The sequence below is a fragment of the Urocampus carinirostris genome, chromosome 3 (genome assembly GCF_059441175.1).
Source record: "Urocampus carinirostris isolate Australia breed hairy pipefish chromosome 3, RoL_Ucar_1.0, whole genome shotgun sequence".
Classification (NCBI taxonomy): Eukaryota; Metazoa; Chordata; class Actinopteri; order Syngnathiformes; family Syngnathidae; genus Urocampus; species Urocampus carinirostris.
This window is the reverse complement of record NC_142351.1, coordinates 65698111-65720500: the sequence shown is the minus strand read 5'-3', so window position 1 is coordinate 65720500 and position 22390 is coordinate 65698111. Positions and strand designations below refer to the sequence as shown.

The 22390-nt window shown below is 41.3% G+C and overlaps 1 protein-coding gene across 1 annotated transcript in view; it reads right to left on the bottom strand.

Moving 5' to 3' along the window:
- The window catches only part of wnk3 (WNK lysine deficient protein kinase 3), a 128238-nt gene that overhangs the window by 15995 nt on the left and 89853 nt on the right, over positions 1-22390 (bottom strand). Inside the window, exons 9-21 of the mRNA XM_088329848.1 lie at positions 21427-21697; positions 20315-20421; positions 15067-17514; positions 14836-14879; positions 12171-12306; positions 10582-10698; positions 9954-10055; positions 9829-9877; positions 9592-9744; positions 4910-6117; positions 3765-4011; positions 2152-2234; positions 1771-2075 (exon numbers count right to left, since the gene is read on the bottom strand). Coding sequence (XP_088185974.1) covers positions 1771-2075; positions 2152-2234; positions 3765-4011; positions 4910-6117; positions 9592-9744; positions 9829-9877; positions 9954-10055; positions 10582-10698; positions 12171-12306; positions 14836-14879; positions 15067-17514; positions 20315-20421; positions 21427-21697 — 5270 coding nt within the window. The remainder of the gene's footprint in view (positions 1-1770; positions 2076-2151; positions 2235-3764; positions 4012-4909; positions 6118-9591; positions 9745-9828; positions 9878-9953; positions 10056-10581; positions 10699-12170; positions 12307-14835; positions 14880-15066; positions 17515-20314; positions 20422-21426; positions 21698-22390) is intronic.

Genomic DNA, 22390 nt, shown 5'->3' with positions numbered 1-22390 from the left:
ATTTCAGCATTATTATTTTGTACAATGTAAAATATTGTTGTGAAATGAAAAATATATAATAACTGATATATGATATGATAACTGATTTGTATTACCAATAAACTGTGATGATTAAAATGGAATGAATATATATATATTTTTATTATATATTTGTCGCCGATATACAATTTCAACCCCGATAAGACTAAATTTTGGGGACCCATAGATCTCTGTTGGGACCCATAGATTTTTGAGCATGCGAGTCCCAGGGACCCATCATTTTTCAGAGGTAAAATGAACTCTGATATGCTATAGAGTAGAAGTGTGTTTTAAGCTTAGATTTAAACATTTCCACTGAGGTTGCAGATCGGATCTCAGGGGGAAGAGCATTCCACAGAGAATGCTCTCGAACCAGCGGAACACTTCTTGGCTCTTGGGATCACCAGAAGACCGGCGCTCTAAGAACGAAGAACATTAGTTCATCAATTTGGCTCTAAAAGAGGAGTTCCTACACAATTCGCCCGCTTTTTTTAGATTTCAATGCATTCATTATTTCAAGTTTAATTGAAGTCATGTTGGCTGTATTAACATTTTTATTGATTTTTGTAAAAAAGATCGTGGAGCTATTTAGGTTTTTCTGTTTCTGTATACAAGTTAATTTTTCTTTTCCTTTTTGAGCTTTACTTTTTGTCTTATTTCTCTTTTCCATTTTTCTCTTTACGTTTCATCCTTTTTTTCTTTTTCTTCTTTTTAAAAGCAATAAGGTCACTTTGAGTCTCCGTATTTTATCTTCTTCCGTTGAGCTTTTAGCACTCGTTTTTGGTGACACGACAGATTACGGTGGTATCTGGTGGGAAAATAATACATACTGTTCCTTTGACTTTCATATTAAGGCAGGGGCCTCAAACTATCATCGTGGGTGCTGCAATTGGCTGCAAGTTTGAGACCCCTGAATGATTCATTCGGATTGCTCTAAGCTGTTCTCTGATTGATTTGAGTGTATGGGTTCTCTTGAATTTCCAGATGTTTGCAAAATCTGCAGTGCACCAAGGACGTCAAAGTATATGGTGAGGGAAACATCTTTTAGTTCTTTTAGACCCATGGCTGGAAACCCGCTGCTCAGGAGCCACATCTGCTCTTTACAATTTGAAAAAGATTGGGGACAAAATGTATTATTCTATATATTCATAGTTTCTTTTGATTTTATTAACCTTATCAAAAGGCTGCTGGTTTATTTTTATGAAAACACGCTGAGTTTTATTGCACTATTTTTGTTGTTTAGATAAGCGGCATATTATGCACGTTCCATTTTGTTTTTTCAAATCCTCATAATAAAAATGACATCAAAAATTGGATTTATTTAGTTTTATCAAAGCAATGATATTGTTAATATATATTGATATTGTTAATACAAATAAAATAATATAAATTATATAAGTACAAATAGTATAATATAAATAATATAATATTATTATTATAATATAAATGATAAAATAAATAATACTGTTAATAATATTACATTAATATTGCAATAAAGTTAAACTTAAGACGGTTTCCTACAACAGAGTAGTCACATGTTGCTTCATTGCCCACTGAGTCATTTTAATAGTAGGCTAATATAGCTAATATAGATACATACAGCATGTGTTGCATTCATTATAAGGCTTAAATACGGCTTTTATTTTTTTGCAGCTCTAGACAATATTTTTTTGTTCTGTCCAATATTGTTCTCTCAACATTTTGGCTTGCCAACCCCTGCTTTAGACATAAGAAAAGATTGATCTGAATTACTTCTCTTTCAGCTTGTGCAGTTCCTTTCTGAGATCTTCATCCTCTAACTCACTCCCATCCTCATCGCTGTCACTGCTATCCACAGGGGAGTGGCAGTGCCCTCTAGAATGATGAGCCATCACCGGCGTCCTTTTGTCTTCTTTTTCAAGCTCCTTGGTCCGAGATCTCCTCCTGTCTCTGAGTCGTACAGGGGAACTGTCCGATTGGCCCAACTCGGCCTTTGTCACGGAAAAACGTCCTACTTTCCTGTGAGTGCGACCTGATGACGCTCCTTTTGGCAGGGAGGACTGAAGCACTGGAGTCACCTGGGGAAAGCAGATAAGGGAAGCATTAACCCTGTGTTTTAGTCCACGCAATTTTAAATAAAGGTGAAATCCATACATGGAAGCGTCCCCTGCAGGACTGAGTTAGCCGGGGGGCTGCTTCCTTCATCTCTTCAAACGAATTTCCATCTGATAATGACACTGGGGTGAAAAGTAAATGGAACAAAAGGGAGCAGGAAAGACAGCAAGAGATAAGTATGTAGAACACACAGACAAACAAATAGAAAAATAAGATGACACACAGAGAAACATTCTGTTAAGGTCTGACATACCTCCAAAATATTAAAACACGGAATAGTTATGCAAACATTAAAAATAAATCATTCTTGAAAGTTAGGTAAAGGGTTCGTACACCTTTTTCATGGCCAAATTCAAATACGTTTTCAGAACTTTCAAGGCCAATTTTTCAATCTTTCCAGTACCTTCAGAGGAATAAATCCAGCGTAATCAAAATAACCTTTTTTTGCTTGACTTTGATGACTAAAATAAAGTCGATATCTTGCTGTTATCACATACCTTGTTCTCTTTTGATCTGTTCCTATTTATGATCTACGTTCTTTTTGTGTCAATGGGCTGCTATAAACTGACATGAATTCTGCCATTCTCCTTCAAAAACAGTCTTGCAGCTTCCGTACACCACACTTGTTTACAAACACGTAAAGGGCTCCTAGGTGTTTGGTCATAATTGAGTTCAATACAGAAGACAGAAAAGAAAGAAAGTACTATAGCTATGAAAGGCAGAAAAATTAGCCAAATTTGGACTCAATTTAATGTTATTGATTTCTCCGAAGCATAATGCATTCAATATTTCAATTTTAGAGACTGCTGATCATTTGCTTTTTGTTTTACTCATTTTAATTAAATTTTTGGGGTGTTTTTTAGAGGATCTGTATATAAATTGGTGTAAATATAATTGTAAATATTAATTATTTTTTCCTTTATCATTTGTTTATAGCAAGGAGGAGTCAATCGGTTTTATCTTATTGTTTTGCATTTTCAGGGATTTTGTGTTGTTGTCCGACATTTGTTCAGTAAGTAAAAAGCTAAAAAGCATTTTGTATTTAACACATTTATTTGCATATCTGTGAATATTATAATTTATATTTTATGCAGGGATCCCCTGCAAAACGTAAGAGATTACTAATTACTATATAGTTTGTTGCATAATGCTTATTTGTCATTGATAATATATAATTTAAAAAAAAAATCTGAGGAGATGTTTGGGAGCCGAAACAAAGGTGAGAGTCTTATAAGTAAGCCGAGCCTAAAAAGCCATTTTTATACATAGAACTGTAATCTTGGGTGGGACCAGTAAGGTGAGGTGACGCTTCACATGACAACGCCATAATGACTGAGAGCCGGCGCATCGGCATCATTTTCCCACAATTCTTTTTTCTTTATTTATTCCATGGTCTATAGAGTCAGACTGCCAAGAAACATGGCAATGGCAATGATTTCAAGGATTTTCAAGCAATTTACCCAAAATACAATCATTTTCTTGACCTTAAAAACAAAAAATTAAAATTTAAGCATTTATAAGGATTTCAAGCACCCGTACAAACCTTGTGACTAAGTTAATCATCTATATTAAAACTAAGAATAATTATTTACAAGGTCAACATCACTCAATCACTCAGTCAATCACTAGACGATTCTCTAATAGCACACTACCTTGCTGGACTCTGGGCTTCTTGAACAAGCTGGCGGAATGTCGCAATTTGCACGCCCAGTTTTTGAATTTGCGAGTCCAGGATTTCTTGTTAGAAACCGGATTTCTGATACTAGGACATGTCAGGTTTAGGCCAAAATATCCACCTCCTGCATTCTGCTGCTGCGTTCCGGGCTGCAGGGGGATCTGCTGGCGGTGGGGCTGCAGTGCGTCTTGGGCCGTGCTGTAGTCGGAGTGGGGGGACTCAGCCTGAAACAGGTTAGACAATTACAAGTGTTTCATGTTGATTACAAGATTTGTGCTTATCAGGATTTCCCAAGTGAGAAACATTTATGCCAGGGGTCTCCAACTTTTTCATGCAGACAGCTACTTTTTTGCTACTAATTTGCGCATAGGTCACCTAGATTGATAAGCGTTTCAAAAAAATAAAAACTTATCTTGTCATTACTTTGTTGTTACTATGTTAGTAAGTATTGGAGGGAGGGTCAAAATAGACTGTCAACCACTCAAAATATCAGCAGCCTAAACCTTAGTTTTAAAGCCTAACTCTAGACGCAACCTTATTTTAGAACCCTAAAATTAGTTTAAAACCCTACTTTAAAACCCTCGCTCCTAACCATAGCCCTACACGTAACTCTAGCAGTAGCCTAAGCCCTAACCCTGTTTCAAATTGTCATCCTAGTTCTCAACCTATTTTGGAACCCTGCATTCAGATTAGAACCCTAATGTAGAGCTTCCAACCCTTGTTGCTAACCCTAAAACTACACCTAGCCTTAACTGTAACCCTAGCCCAAAACCTATTAAAGAATCCTAAATTAAGTTTAATACCCTAATAAGGCGCTTTAACCTTACTTTCTAACACTAGCCCCAAATCTATTTTTGGAACCATAAAATACGTTAAAACCCTCATTTGAAACCCAAACCCTAGCTCGCAACCCTAGCCTACAAGTTAACCTAAAACATAGCAACAATTTAAATTATTTAAAAGCACTTCACCTAAAATTTTTAAAACCCAGCACTGGTGAGCTATTTTCAGAACAGATCTGCGGGCACCTCATCTGTCCTTGGAGGGCACCCTGGTGCCCACGGGCCCCACATTGGAGACCCCTCATTTATGCAAACCAGATGGATGTCTTTTGTCACTCACGAGGATAGTCGGTTCTCCTGGAAAAAGAAGGCGTTCTGGGCCAGGAGGGACGTCTTGTCTGGTCACACCTTTCCGTGCAGAGTGGGGAACTTCCGACGACTTTTCCACTGGTTCCTCAGGTTCAGGGGTACTGATGGTTGTGGTAGAGGAAGTTGTGGAGGATGACGAGTGCGGAGATGTATCTGAGAGACAAACTGGATGCGGCAGGGATGTAGTTTGTGCTTTTGATGACTCCTCTCCACATGCAGAAACTGTTGCAGCCGACGTCAATGAAAGTGCGGCTCCACTGGCCTGAGTTGCACTGCTGTGCTCCTGATATAACAAGTTTCTCAGCTTCTCATCCAGAGTCTTTATACGATTGTCCCCAAATTCCATTTTGGGCGGACCTTCGCTGTCCGACTCGACCACAGAGGAAGGCTGAGCGGGGGAAGGGGTGAGCGTGACAGAGAGAGGGAAATAGGAACCCTCGACCGCTCCCACGTGAAGAGGCGGCACGGTCGAATCAGATGAAGGATGCCACGGTGCCGTATTGTCAGTGATCTCTCCTGTGGGCACTTCAGCCTCTGAGTGCTGTAATGACGATTGTTCAGCAAGTGGGTGTTGCCTCTGAGTTGTATTTGCAACTTTCACCGCTTCTTCTTGGTTTAGCTTTTGTGTCTGGCAATGTCGTGTTGGCAGTTCAGCAGAGATTTTGGGTGGTCCTACCACTTGACTACAAACATGTGGAGGGGACATACTGTTGTGTGAGTTTAATTGATGTTCTGGTAAAACCTGCGGTTGCACGTGTGGTGTTTGTTGTTGTTGATGTTGCAAAAACTCCTGTTCAAATTGTTTGTGCATCGCTGCCTGTATTTGGTGTGGTGGCTCAAGCTGCAACTGTTGCTGAGCAATTGGGACCTGCTGCAAGTGAGCTGATAAGGACGGAGTCTGCTGCACTGCCTCCAAGTGAGTCTGGCTGACAGTGGCATTAGCCTGAAGGTTAGCGATGGATGTCACATTGGTGGCAGCAGAAATCACCGCAACCATAGGAACCTTGGGCATTTGGTCGACAGAAGTCGTTGTGAGGACTGGCGGCTTAAAATGACCTGAAACCTTCGGAGAGCCGGAGGCTTCAACAAAGTTTTCAGGTGCCGTGGCGGTGGAGGAGGCTAAGCCCAGTGGAGAGGACACTTGACCACAGGCCTCAATAGGCTGGGAGCTTTCATTTTCTACAAAACAGAAAAGACATGTTTATGTGGTGACAATAAGTACTTATCTGATTTTCTGCTGTATTACACAAAGAATACAATAAGGGCCATAGATATATATATATATATATATATATATATATATATATATATGCTGCACCACTTATCCTCAGTAGGGTCGCGGAGTGGCTGGAGCCCATCCCAGCAATCATCGGGCAGTGGGCAGGGGGACACCCTGAACTGGTTGCCAGCCAATCGCAGGGCACACAGGGACAGACAACTCGCTCGCTCATTTACACCTAGGGACAATTTGGACCCGAAATGCATGTCTTTGGAAAGTGGGAGGAAACCCGAGTGCCCGGAGGAATCCCACGCAAGCACGGGGAGAACATACAAACTCCGCACAGGAAGTCCGGTTGCTGGATTTGAACCCACACAGGAGGTTCCCAAGACCTTAGAACTGTGCCTGCACACGCGCTAACCACTGCGCCGCCGTGCTGCCCATATTCACACATATACACACATATACACACACATATACTGGTATATACTGGACTGTCTCAGAAAATTAGAATATTGTGATAAAGTTCTTTATTTTCTGTAATGCAATTAAAAAAACAAAAATGTCATACATTCTGGATTCATTACACATCAACTGAACTATTTCAAGCCTTTTATTATTTGAATATTGCTGATTTTGGCTTACAGCTGAAAAAAACTCAAAAATCCTATCTCAAAATATTAGAATACTTCCTCAGACCAAGTAAAAAAAATAATTTTATAACAGCAAAACTAAATCAAACATTTGAAAATGTCCATTGATGCACTCAGTACTTGGTTGGGAATCCTTTTGCACGGATTACTGCATCAATCCGGCGTGGCATGGAGGCAATCAGCCTGTGGCATTGCTGAGGTGTTATTGATGCCCAGGATGCTTCGATAGCGGCCTTCAGCTCATTTGCATTTGTAGGTCTGGTGTCTTTCATCTTCTTCTTAACTATACCCCACAAATTCTCGATGGGGTTCAGGTCAGGGGAATTAGCAGGCCAATCAAGGACAGTGATGCCATGGTCAGTGCACCAGTTACTGGTGGTTTTGGCACTGTGGGCAGGTGCCAGATCATGCTGGGAAATGAAAGACTCATCTCCATAGAGCTTTTCAGCAGATGGAAGCATGTAGTGCTCTAAAATCTCTTGGTACACAGTTGTATTTACTCTGGACTTGATGAAACACAGTGGACCAACACCAGCAGCTGACATGGCTCCCCAAACCATTGCTGACTGTGGGAACTTCACACTGGATTTCAAGCAACTTGGATTTTGCTCTTCTCCAGCCTTTCTCCAGACTCTGGCGCCTTGACTTCCAAATGAAATGCAAAACTTGCTTTCGTCTGAAAAGAGGACTTTGGACCACTCTGCAACTGTCCAGTGCTTCTTCTCCATAGCCCAAGTCAGACGCTTCTTCCGTTGTCTTGAGTTCAGAAGTGGCTTGACCATGGGAATACGGCTATTGTAGCCCATTTCCCGGACACGTCTGTGAACTGTGGCTTTTGATACCTGGACTCCAGCTTCAGCCCACTGTCTTTGAAGCTCCCTCAAATTCTGGAAGCGGCTCTTCTTCACAATTTTGTTAAGGCTGCGGTCGTCTCTCTTGGTTGTGCAGCGTTTCCGGCCACATTTTTCCCTTCCAACAGACTTTTTGTGGATATGCTTTGAAACTGCACTCTGTGAACAGCCTGCTCTTTGAGAAATTTCGTTTTGTGTCTTACCCTCCTGATGGAGGGTATCAATGATGGTCCTCTGGACAACAGTCAGATCAGCAGTGATTTAGTTTACTGAACCAAGCTGAGTGTTTTTAAGGCTCAGGAAACCCTCGCAAGGTGTTTCGAGTTAATTAGATGATTCAGGTGATTAGTTGAATAGCCTACTTGTATACTTTTTCATGATATTCTAATATTTTGAGAAAGGATTTTTGAGTTTTCTTAAGCTGTAAGCCAAATTCAGCAATATTAAAATAATAAAAGGCTTGAAATAGTTCAGTTGATGTGTAATGAAACCAGAATGTATGACATTTTTGTTTTTTTAATTGCATTACAGAAAATAAAGAACTTTATCACAATATTCTAATTTTCTGAGACAGTCCAGTATATATATATATATATATATATATATATATATATATATATATATATATATATATATATATATATATATATATATATATATATATATATATATATATATATATATATATATATATATATACATATACATACATACATTTTCAAATGTATTTTTTCAGCGGTGATGGCCGAATCTGTTATACGCTCATGAATGATCGTGCAGCCTTATTTTATTTTAAAAAAGGTAAACACTATTTTTTGAAAAGTATTGAACCCAATTTCTATTGTTTTATTTATGTATCTACATGGTTGAAAACCAAAGTGAATATAAAGTATTGCTGCAGTTTGTTGTCACGGGGGTAGGAACCTCTGTGAGGTATCTGTTCACTGATGTGCTTTACGGCGTGAGTCACGGCCCAAATCTGATAAATGAATGGATTCTCGAAGAGTGGTTCACACAGCCTCATTTCAGTACAAACTTTTTCTATTTTACAGGTTAGTCTGTAGTTTATACACTAATGATTTATGCCATAAGTATTGGCATGTGTGTAGCCATACTTCTGACAGTTTGAATGTCAAGAATGAGTGCTTTATTTTGGGTTTAAGAGGTTTATAAGACCATGATGGTTTAATTTAAAAAATATCAGATCAATGAATGTATTCAAGAAGAAAGGTTCACACAGCCTCATTTCAGTACAAACTTTTGCTATTTTACAGGTTAGTCTGTTGTTTATACACTAATGATTTACGCCAAACGTATTGGCATGTGGGTAGCCATATTTCTGACAGTTTGAATGTCAAGAATGAGTGCTTTACCTCGCTACTTCGCAGTTCCACGTTCGCGGGTTCAGAGCTTAGCGGGTCTAAAAGAAATAATAATAAAATAAAATAATAATTTAAAAAACATTAAAAAAAAATATTATATTATATATTTTTTTAAAGCATTTTTGAAGGGGCGTCGCTACTTCGCGGATTTTCACTTTTTGCGGGTGGTTTTGGTCCCCATTAACCGCGATAACCGAGAGATTACTGTATTTTGGGTATAAGAGGGTTATAAGACCATGATGGGTTTATTTAAAAATATCAGATCAGTGAATGTATTCAAGAAGAAAGGTTCACACAGCCTCATTTCAGCAAAAACTTTTCTACAGAAACCCTGTGGGTGAGGCCTATGCCACTTTCTTCCTCTATCACACACTCTCTCTCTCACACACACACAGACACACACACTTTCTTTTTCTTGTTCTCTCTCTTTCTCTGTTTGATCTACTTGACCGGCCCGCGAGAGTGTTTTTCTACCATGTGGTCCCTGAGCTAAAATTACTTTGACACCCCTGCTTTAAATGAAACCAATATGAGGCGCTTAAGCTCACCTTTGTCTGATTTTGTAGGCGGGAGTGTCTTTTTCTCTCCGGTGGGAGGCGTAGTGGCTGTCCCCTGGCTGGAAAGAGAGTCTCTATGGCGAATGGTTTGGTTGATAAAGAAACGCCAGCGGCCAACTGGAGATGAGTACGGTACCGAGTCAGCTGTGGAAAAAAAAATAGTTGACACATTTACATTTTCTTCTGCTTATGCTACATTACTAAGAACATAAATGATTATACACTTACATGTAGAGCTAGAAGGAGCGCTGACTTGTATCTGATCGGTGCATCCCGTCTAATCAATATAAATCATTACCAGCAACTAATAAACAAATTGTGACGGCAATATTTCATACGGGAATTGAACTTACAAGTGAATGTGTTTGAAGAAGCTCCTGGGCTTTTGCAATAGTGGTCCTGAGCTCTTCAACAAACTTCTCCTTTTCCACATCAAGAACAAAAACTTCCTCCACCTGGAAACAAAGCACAAAAGTCTTTGAAGCGCTTTTTTTTAATAGTTGTCCATCTTCAATTCTAAATGCCTTCCCCAATAAGTGACTATTGAAAAAAAAAATTAAGAAGTTGGCATTGTTTGTTTGTTTGTACATGATTCAAATTGAATCTTTTCTTCCGGCGCTGTCACGAATGGCAGCCACTCCAGCAGCTCCCGTGTTATTTTCAATTGTTCTCGATTGTTCTCAGCTCAGGGATGCTGCTGGAAATGTGAATTTCCCTTCGGGGATGAACAAAGTATCTATCTATCTATCTATCTATCTATCTATCTATCTATCTATCTATCTATCTATCTATCTATCTATCTATCTATCTATCATAAATTTCTCTTAGGAGAACCAGACATTTTGGGGAGACCAGACATGTTTCTCCGTAGTACAGTAGTGATAGACTACTAATGAATGATTATTTGTGGACAAATGAATACAAGTATTTAAACCAACATAGAAAAAAATATTTGCTTCAAATTATTTAGCACTAATTTACCATATAATCTGCAATATCCTCTGGTGCATCTCCCTCCATATCAAACTTAAAGGTCACCATTTTGTTACTATGCGTTTCCAACTGGCACTCCACCATGTTGTCACCACTTCCTGACACCTGGAAAAAAAAATCAACAAAAAAATTTAGTTGCTTTCTTGTGAAACACGTGAGTAGGAAAAAGGCTTTCAGATCAAGTTTGTTACCACCACAAAATGAAGCAGGGTGATAAACTTTATCTATTGGTCAAATACAGAGAAATAAAGACTCTCCTGGAATGGGTAGTTGTCCATCTTCAATTCTAAATGCCTTCCCCAATAAGTGACTATTGAAAAAAAAAATTAAGAAGTTGGCATTGTTTGTTTGTTTGTACATGATTCAAATTGAATCTTTTCTTCCGGCGCCGTCACGAATGGCAGCCACTCCAGCAGCTCCCGTGTTATTTTCAATTGTTCTCGATTGTTCTCAGCTCAGGGATGCTGCTGGAAATGTGAATTTCCCTTCGGGGATGAACAAAGTATCTATCTATCTATCTATCTATCTATTGATTTGATTGCTATTCTTAATTAGGATGTTTAGGTCAATTCCTGCGTAACTATATCAGGTACTTAATATAAGACAACAAATTAAATCATTTTACCTTATTATATAGATTTTCGATACAACTTATGAGCTGTTTCGAGGCTCGCATGTTGTCATTTTTAAGTGTAGATGGAAAGAAGAAAATAATTTACAAATGGCTACCTTATCCCAGTGCAATATCCCGGTTATGTACAGTTTTTGACTTTCTAAAAGAGTTATGCAGAAATTGTATTTTATTTGCAGAAAAGTTTTCTAATTGCGTAAAAGTTCATAGCTGTTTTTATTTTGTACTGTTAAAGGTTTTACATTGTACCATTTACTCATTTATATAATTTCCATAACTTTGTGCAATGAAAACATTTTTACTTGTCACGTTTACGGTTTACAGTTTTAAGTGCAATATCCTGGTTCAAGTGCAGTTTTACTTTAGGTGCTCTTGACTGAATTCCAAAACAGTTATGCAGAAGAATTATTTTATTTGTAAAAGAAAAATTGTATTGCAGAAAACGTATTCACCATGTTCATTTTTGTATTGTAAAGGTTTTACTTCATACTGTTTACTTATTTACAATCTTCAGTAATTCCATAACCTTGTGCAATGGATGATATTTCAGTTGACATGTTCACTGTTACAGTGTTACGTGCGATTTCACCGCGTTCAAGTACAATATCCTAGAGGTGAACACATTATATATATTTTTCTATTCATCAGTCTTTATATTGTATATTTTTATGCCAATTGGAGTTCAACCGTAATCATGTTGTAGAAATATAATGATAATAAAGGTGATTCTGCACACTTTCTGTCGTTCCGATATGATATATTTAACTTAAATTGCTGGTCCAAATGACCAATCACTTATAAAACCTTGATAATGATGAGGAAGGTGCCAAAACTTTTTCATAAATTCATACCTATGAAAAAATAAATGAAGTACTTTAATCTAGAAGATAGATTAGAACGTTTGATCCATCCCAAGCGCTTGTTTATTTGTTTTTGTTTTTTATACCTGAAGCATACTCAGTTGAAACTGATGTGAAATCTTTTCGGGTCTCAGAGATGATGCTCTCCTTTGTCCTTTGGATTTTTCAAATTTGCCATTGGCCACTGGTAAACAAGCTTCTTCTCTGTTTGTTGGCAAAGTCCTGTGGGTGGCATAACAGGGTGTTTTGGACCAAAAAAAACAGCACATTGTACATGGGGGATTTTTGTGTGGGGCAACATTTCAGGTCCGCATTTTTCTCTTACCCTGATTTTTCTCTAAATTCTGCTAAATGTTGATTAAAATTATTTTAATTATTCACTTTAAGTGTTTTGTCATGATTACTGATTCGGGGCACCTGCGGCTGCCCCGGTGGCGCCAGCAGCGCTAGTCGCTGATTGGCTCCTTGCCACCTTTTAAATCCCCCGACTCCCTGTTACCGGCGTCCGATCGTTGCGAACCTTCAGCTCCCGCTAAGGCAAGCCTTCCGAACTTGACTCCCTGTTTTTTTGACTCCCGTACGTTTCTCGGCTTCGACCTGTTTCCGTTTAATCACGTCTCTGCTACTGGGCCCCGGTAACCCAACCTGCTTTTCCCTCTTCGACACCGCTATCGCTCGCCAGAGAAGTGCCACTTCCGCGTCCCGAGCGATCTGCTCCCCACAATCAACGATCACTGGATCGTGGGTGCCAGCTTACGTCTCTTTTCAAATAAAACTGAGAAACTAACGCAATTGGGTTCCCGTCTACGTTCCTGGTTCCTGACAGAACGATCGGACCAGAAAAAGACCCAGCGGAAGTTTTTAACGAGCGTCGATCTGCAAAAGGAGACATGCAATGTTTGCACCGTACCGAGGCGGAGGTCCGACGGATGTCGGGTGACGTGTCAGCCATTCTATGGATGGTTGGACAGCAACAGGAATGGCTTCAGCAACACCAAGAAAGGTTAGATGCGCTCCCAGAGATTCTTGCTCGTCAGCTGCACGTATCGGCCCCGCCCCCCGGTGATTCTTCTGCTGCAATGCCGTCGCACGCCCCGCCTGTTCCATTCACGAGTTCTCCCGCCATCGAAACAACAAAACCCCGAGTGGGCACGCCGGAGAAATTTTGTGGCGATCCTGCTCAGGTGCAAGCATTCCTTGTAAACTGCCGACTCACTTTCGACCTGCAACCCCGAAACTTCGCGTCCGAAGCAGCCAAAGTTGCCTTCACTATTAACCATTTGACTGGGTGAGCCAGGCTCTGGGGAACGGCTGAATTTGAGAGAGGTTCAGCTGCGTGTTCCTCATTTGGTCTCATGGCCCAGGAGATTCTCATGGTATTCAACACAGGATCCTCATCAATTGACGCGTTGAGATCTTTGATGAGGATACGGCAGGGAAGACGATCCATCGCCCATTATTCGATCGATTTTCGGACCCTCGCAAGCCAGAGCAACTGGAATGAAGAGGCGTTAGTGGACGCCTATCTCAACAGCTTGGCAGACTACATGAAGGATGAGTTGGTGTCTCCCGCCTCGCCTACCAGCGATCGTCGGGTCCAGGGTTGACGCCGTGAGAGAGTCTGCCAGAGCCATCCAGTTTCCTGCTTACTCGAGGGGACTGCCGCCCCTTCGGATTTCCAGCAGCCACCCGCAACTCTACTAGACCTACCAGAGGCAATAGAGGTGGATCGCGCGGCACTGTTTGACGAGGAGCGTCAGCGTCGACTCTCCGATGGCCTCTGCCTGTACTGTGGCGGGCAAGGACACCGGATATCATCCTTCCCGTCTAAAGGGGGAGCTAATCGGACGATTGGAGTCGTCCGGTTAAGTTCCGTTCACACCCCGATCTCCCCGACCGGAAGGCCAAGGCTCCAGGTGCACCTTCGGAGCCCCGGGTCAACCCAGTCCCTGTACGCCCTTGTGGACTCGGGCGCAGAGGTCAACGTCCTGGATGCGACCTTAGCTTGGAGAATGTGATTTCAAGGTTCTCTTATTATTAGGCATACATCTCTTTAAGTCGAAGACAAGCACCACAACAATGACGTAATCTTGAAACGAGATCTCGTGTGCAGAGATCGGCGAAAACTCGAACCGCGAGACCAAAACAACAATGGCGGATCTGCCTGACGAAAAGTTTGGAGTGCGGTAAATCTTTGTTAAAAAAAAAGTAATTGGGTAATAATGACAATTTTGTGTCAAAAAAGTTGCGTCCCAGGGATGTTGATTTGACACTATCCGTCCCCAGCAAAAATGAATGCGTCTAGGACGCAGGGACGCGGGCAAACTGATATAGTATCGATGTATGTATTTAGGAAAAAAACATTTTAAAAAATAAGCTTTGTTGGTAAAATGTCTGTTAAGAAACGGCAGGGTTGAAAACATTCAGATACACTGTTTAAGAAAATAAGCTATAATTACAATTGTATCCATCCCTGAATTTGACCACTATGTATTTCAGTGTTAAACATATTAGTGTTGTAATAAAAGCCTAAAAACATGAAACATAGGATTTATTTTTATTTTATTTTTCAAAAACAATGACAACAAACTGTTGCTGCAAAAAAGTATCAGCCATATCGTATTTAGACACTGGTTTTATCTACTTTTGATTGGGTTTATGAAAAACAAACTCAACAAAACAGAACACCGATCCTGAATGGATCATGCTCGAGGACATGAGTACGGGCAGACTATGCCACATCAAACTTACCCAGTTGAGGAAGGATGTTCTGTGTTTGACAGGGGCAGGCATTCCTGAAGAGAACACAAATGCCATAAATATCATCACATAAAGACACGGAAATAGAAAAACCCAAAGAAAATCAGATTGGACAGACAGAAAGGAAGCATTGACATACAACTACAGCTCAATTTAGAACGTGTTAGTTTTGAATTCAACATTTTTTACAATCTGTCAAATCACACTTATTCTTTCTTGTACCTGAGAAACAGTCAGCAGGGAAGGGTCACAGTCTTGCGGCTCAGCTTGGGGTAGTTTGGGGACATGACAATTAAGCGAGTCGATAGCAGCAGCAGGCTGAGGGGAGGCGGCTAGGAAGTTGGCTTCCTGGGCAGCTGTGTGAGACGGCAGCTGTGGTGCAGGGGGAGGGAGAGGAGGATGGGATGGTAAGGTTGACGAGGGAGAGGAGGCATGAGAGGGTGGATGCGCCTGCACATGGGAATGAGGCTGTTTTTGAATGGTGATTTGTGTGTCCGTAGATGCAGGCAGTGAGTGCTTGCCCGATGGCCCGCTCGTACTGGAGGAAATGTGGCTTGTATTGTGGGAAAATCGATCGGTTGCCAACGGTGCGCCAGAATTCACATCTGAAAGACTTTGTACTGGCATCTTAACTTCATCCCTGCCAATCACGACATGCCTGAGAGGACAGTTCTGCTGGTCTGAAGCTGTGATAGGTTCAACTGGCAACTGGATTACGGAAGGTGGAATTTCTTGCTGAGCATGAGAAAGGTTCTGAAGCTGAGACTGGGGGACGGTTTCTACAAATGAGGAGTTGGGAATGCTTCCTAACAGCTGCTGCTGGGCTAGGACTATTGGAATCTTGCTAGAAGTATCTACAGCAGGGTTGATAGTGGCTGCGGTAGTTCCAGCAGGTAATGATACCTGCTGGTACTGCAGCACTGCCATTTGTGTGGAATTGAGGATGTTGTGTCTTAGTGGCGGAGATTGGTAGGTTTGAGGGGTCAGAAGGCTTGGCCGAAGGGGATTTTGGGCTGGGAAGAGACTTTCTATTGAAGCCTGCTGTGTGCCAGTCATTTCAACAAGAGTAGTTAGCGGCATCTGACCAGGAATTGTGCTTGCTGGAATTTGGGCTGTAGTTTGGTTTAGTTGGCCCCTCACCTGAAAGTCAGAAGCGATGTTCAATGGTTGAGCCTGACACACAACCGGCTGCAAAGGCTGAGCCGTAATGACCGGATGAGTAGACACTTGACCTGTGATCGAAGCTGTAGGTTCGGGATAAGCGCTTAGAACGTTCTGCGCTTGGATTACAATTTGTGCCTGTCCTCGAGTCGCTACCACAACAGGAACAAGATGGGGGTCGATCATCACTTGAGCTGATTGGCTGTCATATTGGATATGACTTTGGTTTTGGGTATGAACTCCATTTTGCTCTTGCTTGGAAAGTGTAGGAGCCGGGCTAACAACTGAACCCTTCACAGGCTGCATGACTACTGGTGGTGGCGCTGGGGAAGAAATTTGAGAGTGGTGATGGATCATGTCAGCACTTAGTGGGTTTGGAGTTTCCCCTGCCAGCTGCTGCAAGATTAATGCAGTTTGTTGCCCTGTGAGGGGGTTATGAGCTATGAATTGAGTGTTGTTGTGTTGAGGTGACTGTGTCTGAAACATTTTTGATGGATTGTGTAGCATTCGTTGCTCACTGCTGCTTTGGCAAGAGGAGACTTTGCCTTGTTTAATAGTAGGTTGGCACGGCTGCTGCTGCTCGAGAAATTGATGCTGCAACACAGCCTGTTGTTGCTGTCGGTCTGTCTGAGGCAGACCATCTTCTTGCTGGATTTGTTGCGCCACCAGCTGATTTTGTTGTAAAACAAATTGCTGCTGGAGATGCTGGTGTAAGAGAGCTTGTTGTTGCGGTTCTTGTTGAATGGGCTGAGGTTGCCGATGCACTACTTGTTGTTGCGGATCTTCGTGCATTGGTGCGTGCGGATTTTCTGTCAGTTGATAGAGTTGTTTAGGCTGCTGTTGCCCTAAATGTTGATGTGAAAGTGCTTGGTGTTGAACTGTGGCTTGCTGCTGTTCCAACAAGCGCTTATGTACGAGGGTTTGCTGCTGTTTTAACTGAGCTTGTTGATGCTCCTTCAGCCTTAAAATGTGTTGTTGTGGTCTGACGGGTATTTGCTCTAAAGAATCGGTACCTGGTTGAGAACGTTCCCCTGGCAGTGGCAAAAACAAAGCTTGCTGCTCCATACCTGCTCTTGCTGCTTGGTTCTGTGGAGATTGATGAGGGCTAGGCTGTACAAACATCTGCTTCTGGTGTGCATTTGGATGTTTCAGAACCGCTAAAGCTGAAAGGCACTGATGAACCTGTCCCACCAAAGGTTGAGTGTTGCTGAAGTGATGCACTGGAACCGTAACCTGGCTCTCCATTTGTGACTGATGAAGGTTGGATGTTTGTCCAGTTAGAATGGACTGTAGGTGTTGCGTTTGTTGCTGGATAATGTCAGTAGACTGCATCGGGGGGGCCTCAGGCTGAGCGACGGGAACAATAGTCACCACCAGGCCAGTAGGATCACCGAGGGACATGGACGAGGGGAGAGGTTGCGGGGAAACCGACGATATGTACGATTGTGAGGGGGCCAGCGATGCTTGGGGGGCAGTGCTTTGAAATGCGTCTGATGGTAACGTTTGTGACTGTGCAGTGGTGTGATTGGTTTAGATAGAGGAGGGTGGGGAGGAGAAAGTAGTAAACATTAGGTGAGAAAAAGCATCACAATTAAGACATTTGAAATGACAGTGCTTCCCACATTTAAGAGTGGAGGCACCTTAACAGATTTTCATGAAAACAGTGTCTTCGTTACTTACTTTACTTGAAATTTAAGACCTGTTTATTTATGAATTGGATAGCTCCCTAAAGTATTTGCTTATGTTCCAATTTTGTAACAATCAATCTTTTTTTTAAATTAAATTTAATCGTCTTTATTGTCATTAATATCAACGTTTTGTAACATTGTATGCATCGAAATTGAACATTGCATTGAGAGTAAAACATGAATAAAATAGCCCCTCCAATGATGACATGTAGGAAACACTGTGAAGAATGCAGGGCAGTGGATTATGAAAATGATTTGCAATTTTAATAAGAAAAAGGGAGTCGATTTTGAAACAAATAATTATAATTTAAACTACATAAATAGATCAAATGAAACAGGAGGAGGAGTTGCCATATACAGTGCATCCGGAAAGTATTCACAGCGCTTCACTTTTTCCACATTTTGTTGTTACAGCCTCATTCCAAATTGTATTAATTAAATCACTTAAAATTCTACACAAAATACTCCATTATGACAATGTAATAAAATTTTTTTTTTTTTTACTTTTTTGAATTTATTAAAAATAGAAAACTAAGAAATCACATTTACATAAGTATTCATAGCCTTTGCTTAGGGGCCGGTCACACAGACATTTGCGGCTGAATCACGGCCAAAATTTTGCGATTTTTTTTCGCCCGTGGTTGCCCGCGATGGAAAATGCGTAAAATTGGCCACCCCACTGTTCATCGGTGTATGGCCGCAAAAAAGACGCCGGCGACTGTTCCGCTTCCTCATCGCGTCATTTCTGCGTCATTTTCTCGTGTGGACCACGGGTATAAAAGCTCCCGAGCCGGTGTTGTGCCCAAATCCGACTCCTACGCAACAAAGAAAATTCTGGCCGTGGTTCAGCCTTGATACGCTCGTGAAAGGCTGTGTACCCGCGCTCTGAAGAATTGAGCAGCGCAAAATTGTTTCGCGCTGCCACCCGCGCGCGAATTTGCGACCTCGTGTTAAGCACTGCTGTATCTCGTCTGAATGGCGATCTCAATGCGTCCAATAGCGTCCGCCCCAAAGGCAGAAATTTCTGGCCGTGATTCAGCCGCAAATGTCTGTGTGACCGGCCCCTTAGTACTTTGTTGATCCACCTTTGGCAGCAAATACAGCCTCAAGTCTTTTTAAATATGATCCCACGAGTTTAGCACACCTATCTTTAGGCAGTTTTGCCCATTCTTCTTGTACAGCCAAAACAAGTTTTTTTTGTGTGACACCTTTACTGTAAATCGTAGTGAAAACGTGCCCTATATATTCTGAAGAGTACTAATTTAAAATTCAGTTTTGGTTTGGCTTTGCGTGTATCTGAACAGGATTAGTAGCTCAAGTTTTGAACGAGATGGAGAAAATTTGCATGCAATTACAGTGGAACCTCGGTTTTCGAACGCCTCTCAGTTCGGACAAATCGGAGTCCAACCCAAAATTTTGAGAAATTCTTGCTTCGCTGTTCGGTCAAAAAATCGGAGTTCGAACGCCGGTAATGCGTGAGTGCGTACGCCAGGGTGCAATGCTGAGCGGCGTGACCAACTGTTATCGCGTGCGGACATGCTTCGTTTTGCTTTCGCTTTTAATATAGGTGTACAAAGTATTTTAGCCCCTAATTATGCCACCGAAGAAAGTCAGTGCAAGCAGCAAAGTTGCTACAGGTGAAAAAAGAAAAGTAGTGCGTACAACTATTGCATTTAAGACATGTCAGTCCTTCCTCCTCCATCCCTCTGCCCACCGTCCACCTGCGCCTTCTGCTGACCACCACAAAGGTAAGAAATCCTAATCATAATTCTTTTCTTTATCCTTTTTTTTAATTTTTACCCGTTCATGTTAGCGTAATCTTTCGTACGGAAGATTACGATAACGCAAACGTAAATTAGCCAGGGTTAGCTTTATGTTTACGTTGAACTTTCAGGTAAACATTCAGGGTGTTGGAACGGATTAAAACGATTTACATTATTTTTAATGGGAAAAATGATTTCGGTGATCGAACAAATCGGTTTTCGAACAGGGTTCTGGAACGGATTATGGTCGAAAACCGAGGTTCCACTGTAAATTTGTCTCTGAACCATAGGTACACATAGAAAGAGCCATATATGGCTCGCGAGCCATAGGTTCCCGACCCCTGGTACATAGTATAGTATATTACATACAGTGACTAAAACGTCAGAATATGAAATGAAATGATCTGCATTTATATAACGCTTTTCAAGTCAATGACTTCCTAAAGCGCTTTACAATGTGCTCCACACTTCCCAATAGCGGCCTTGCAGCCATGTAAGGCGCTAACCTGCTTATTGGGGGTATTAGGGGTTCAGTGTCTTACCCAAAGACACTTCGACATATAAAACGGACGAGCCGGGATTCGAACTGGGATCCCTTGATCCCAAGGCGAGCGCTCTACCATATCTAATATGATGTCCGGGGATGAGACGGCGTTGTTCATATTGACGGGCCATCTAATAACAATAATGTAAAATGGTCTTGCGGGCCGGATATGATTACACGGCGGGCCGGATGTGTACCGTTTTACGCAAGTCGAATGGTCGTAAGTAGGGGAGCGTCTGTAACATCATAATTATTATAATATTAACCAAATACTTGTTACACAAACATACAAAAATAATTTGTGATAAACATACAGATGTAGCGATGAGCTGGGAGACCGAAAGCACTCCCCCAGGCTGGGGGTGGGATTGGCTCTGCTTGCTAGAAGCTACTTCACATCTGGTGGAACCATGGGATTCCCCTAAGTGGGAGAAAAAAACCCCACATGAAAATCTTGCACTTTTTCAAAGTCATTACAAATACAGAGACACTTCGCTACTTCGCGCTCTGGTTACCGCTGATTCAATCCATCTTGGATTTTGGATTAAATTGTATTTATTGTCATTGATATCAATGTATCGTTCATTGTGGTCAGAGAGAGCACTCAGCAAATGCACCGGGCAGATTTTGTGGGTGTGTATTGGTTGGCGTGACTGTCAGCGTCCGCAACTTTGAGAGGCTGGTGAACGCTGTCAGTCAAACAGCCGGAGCATGTGCAGTCAACGTCTCAAAACAAACTGGGAAGGATAGCAGCTGTTAGCCTTTAGCGATTTGTTACATTGAAAAGAAAATCTTCAATTAGTCGGACTCTGAAGAAGGACAGAAGAGAGCAATGAAATGCGGCTGATCCGTGGATTATTATCAGGTTCCAGAAAAACTGGGGTGGCGTCGGAGCAAAGGCAATAGCGCTGCTGCAGGTCTGGCCTACTGATATGGCTAAGCTAACAACCCTCACAAGCTACCCCTGAGCCTTGCAGTCCCAGATGCCAGATCCATTTGCTGTGAAACGAAAGATCTGGAGCTATAACTCGTGAGAAACTGCTACATTCGGGACTCAGACTTGACTCAGACTTGGCTCAATCCAAGGACACCCGATGCTAGCGAGTAGCTAGCCAGCCTCTCTCCTAATTGCTTTCTTACATTGAAAGGAAAAACCCTCCAAGTTCGTTTTACTTTTCTATAATGACATTAAAACCATTTATTCAACTGCATATGTGTCGTGTTTTATTACTTGTTGATCTTTAACTGTTATTTTCTTATAGTCGTACAATCTCAGTAATGACGTAATCGTGAGTTAAGTTTAACCCTTTGCCGGCTTTTATGAAGATGCAACGCTACTTTATGGAGTTTCACTTTTGGCTGGTGGTTCTGGTCCTCATTAACCGTGATATCCGGGGAATCTCTGCATTGTTTTTTTCTACTTCACCTTGAATGCATATTGTTGCCCCTCTGACAATATGCTGATCGGCTTCTTGGAGGGTGTCCGGCCCTGTTCCCCCAGTGGAGCCGGCCCCTAATGGGCTGGATGAATGTGTGAATGAAGCCAGATTGGAGTCGCTTCTATCTTCCAATCCTTGGTGCTGAAGCATCTGCTGCTGCTGCCGTCGTTCTCGAGACTTCTTTATCAAATTGACTCGGTCCCTTATTGATTTTCCCACTACTTTGGCATCACTCTCGTGGAAGAAACCCGACTTTACCTGTGACAATAGATAAGACAGAAGAAAATTATCAAGAAGCAAGTAGGTAGGAATGTGCTGCATTACAAAAAGGCAGATATTTGGAAAGAAATATTAAATTCCCAGATAATATTTTCCTTAAAAGGACATTGCGTATTATTTGACCACTAGATGATGCTGTATTGTGAAGTGCAACCAAAAATGAGTGCTGAAAAGCACAAGGAAGAATATAAACTTCGGAGACTCAAAGTGAACAGACTAACATTTCTTTTCATTTTTTGCCAAGTGTTTTACAAGATTTTTTTTATTTGATTTTTTTGTGCCTACAACTGCAGCTCCTGCTAAATGGGGCTCGCGTTGTGTTAAATTTTTTTTTTTTAATTCAAAATTCTCGACCGACAGGAATGAAAAAAAAGTTTTAGGGTGCTTATTATTCAAATTAATATTGCTTTTTTTTACCACCATGAAGCGATGAATAACACCAAATGTCCATTTAATAATTAATTAATGATAGTCAATTGATAACAACCATTTTCTTTAGCAAAGGTAAAAATGCAATCATACTTATTAAAAATCTTAAAAACCTTCATTTCAATGGTTATCAGATTCTTGCTGCAATGATCTCTTTGGTATCAATGCAAGTCTTGGGACCCATATGTAAAACTGTTGTTTTTGTTTTCTTTTTTTAAAGAATGATTTTTTTTTGGCACGATG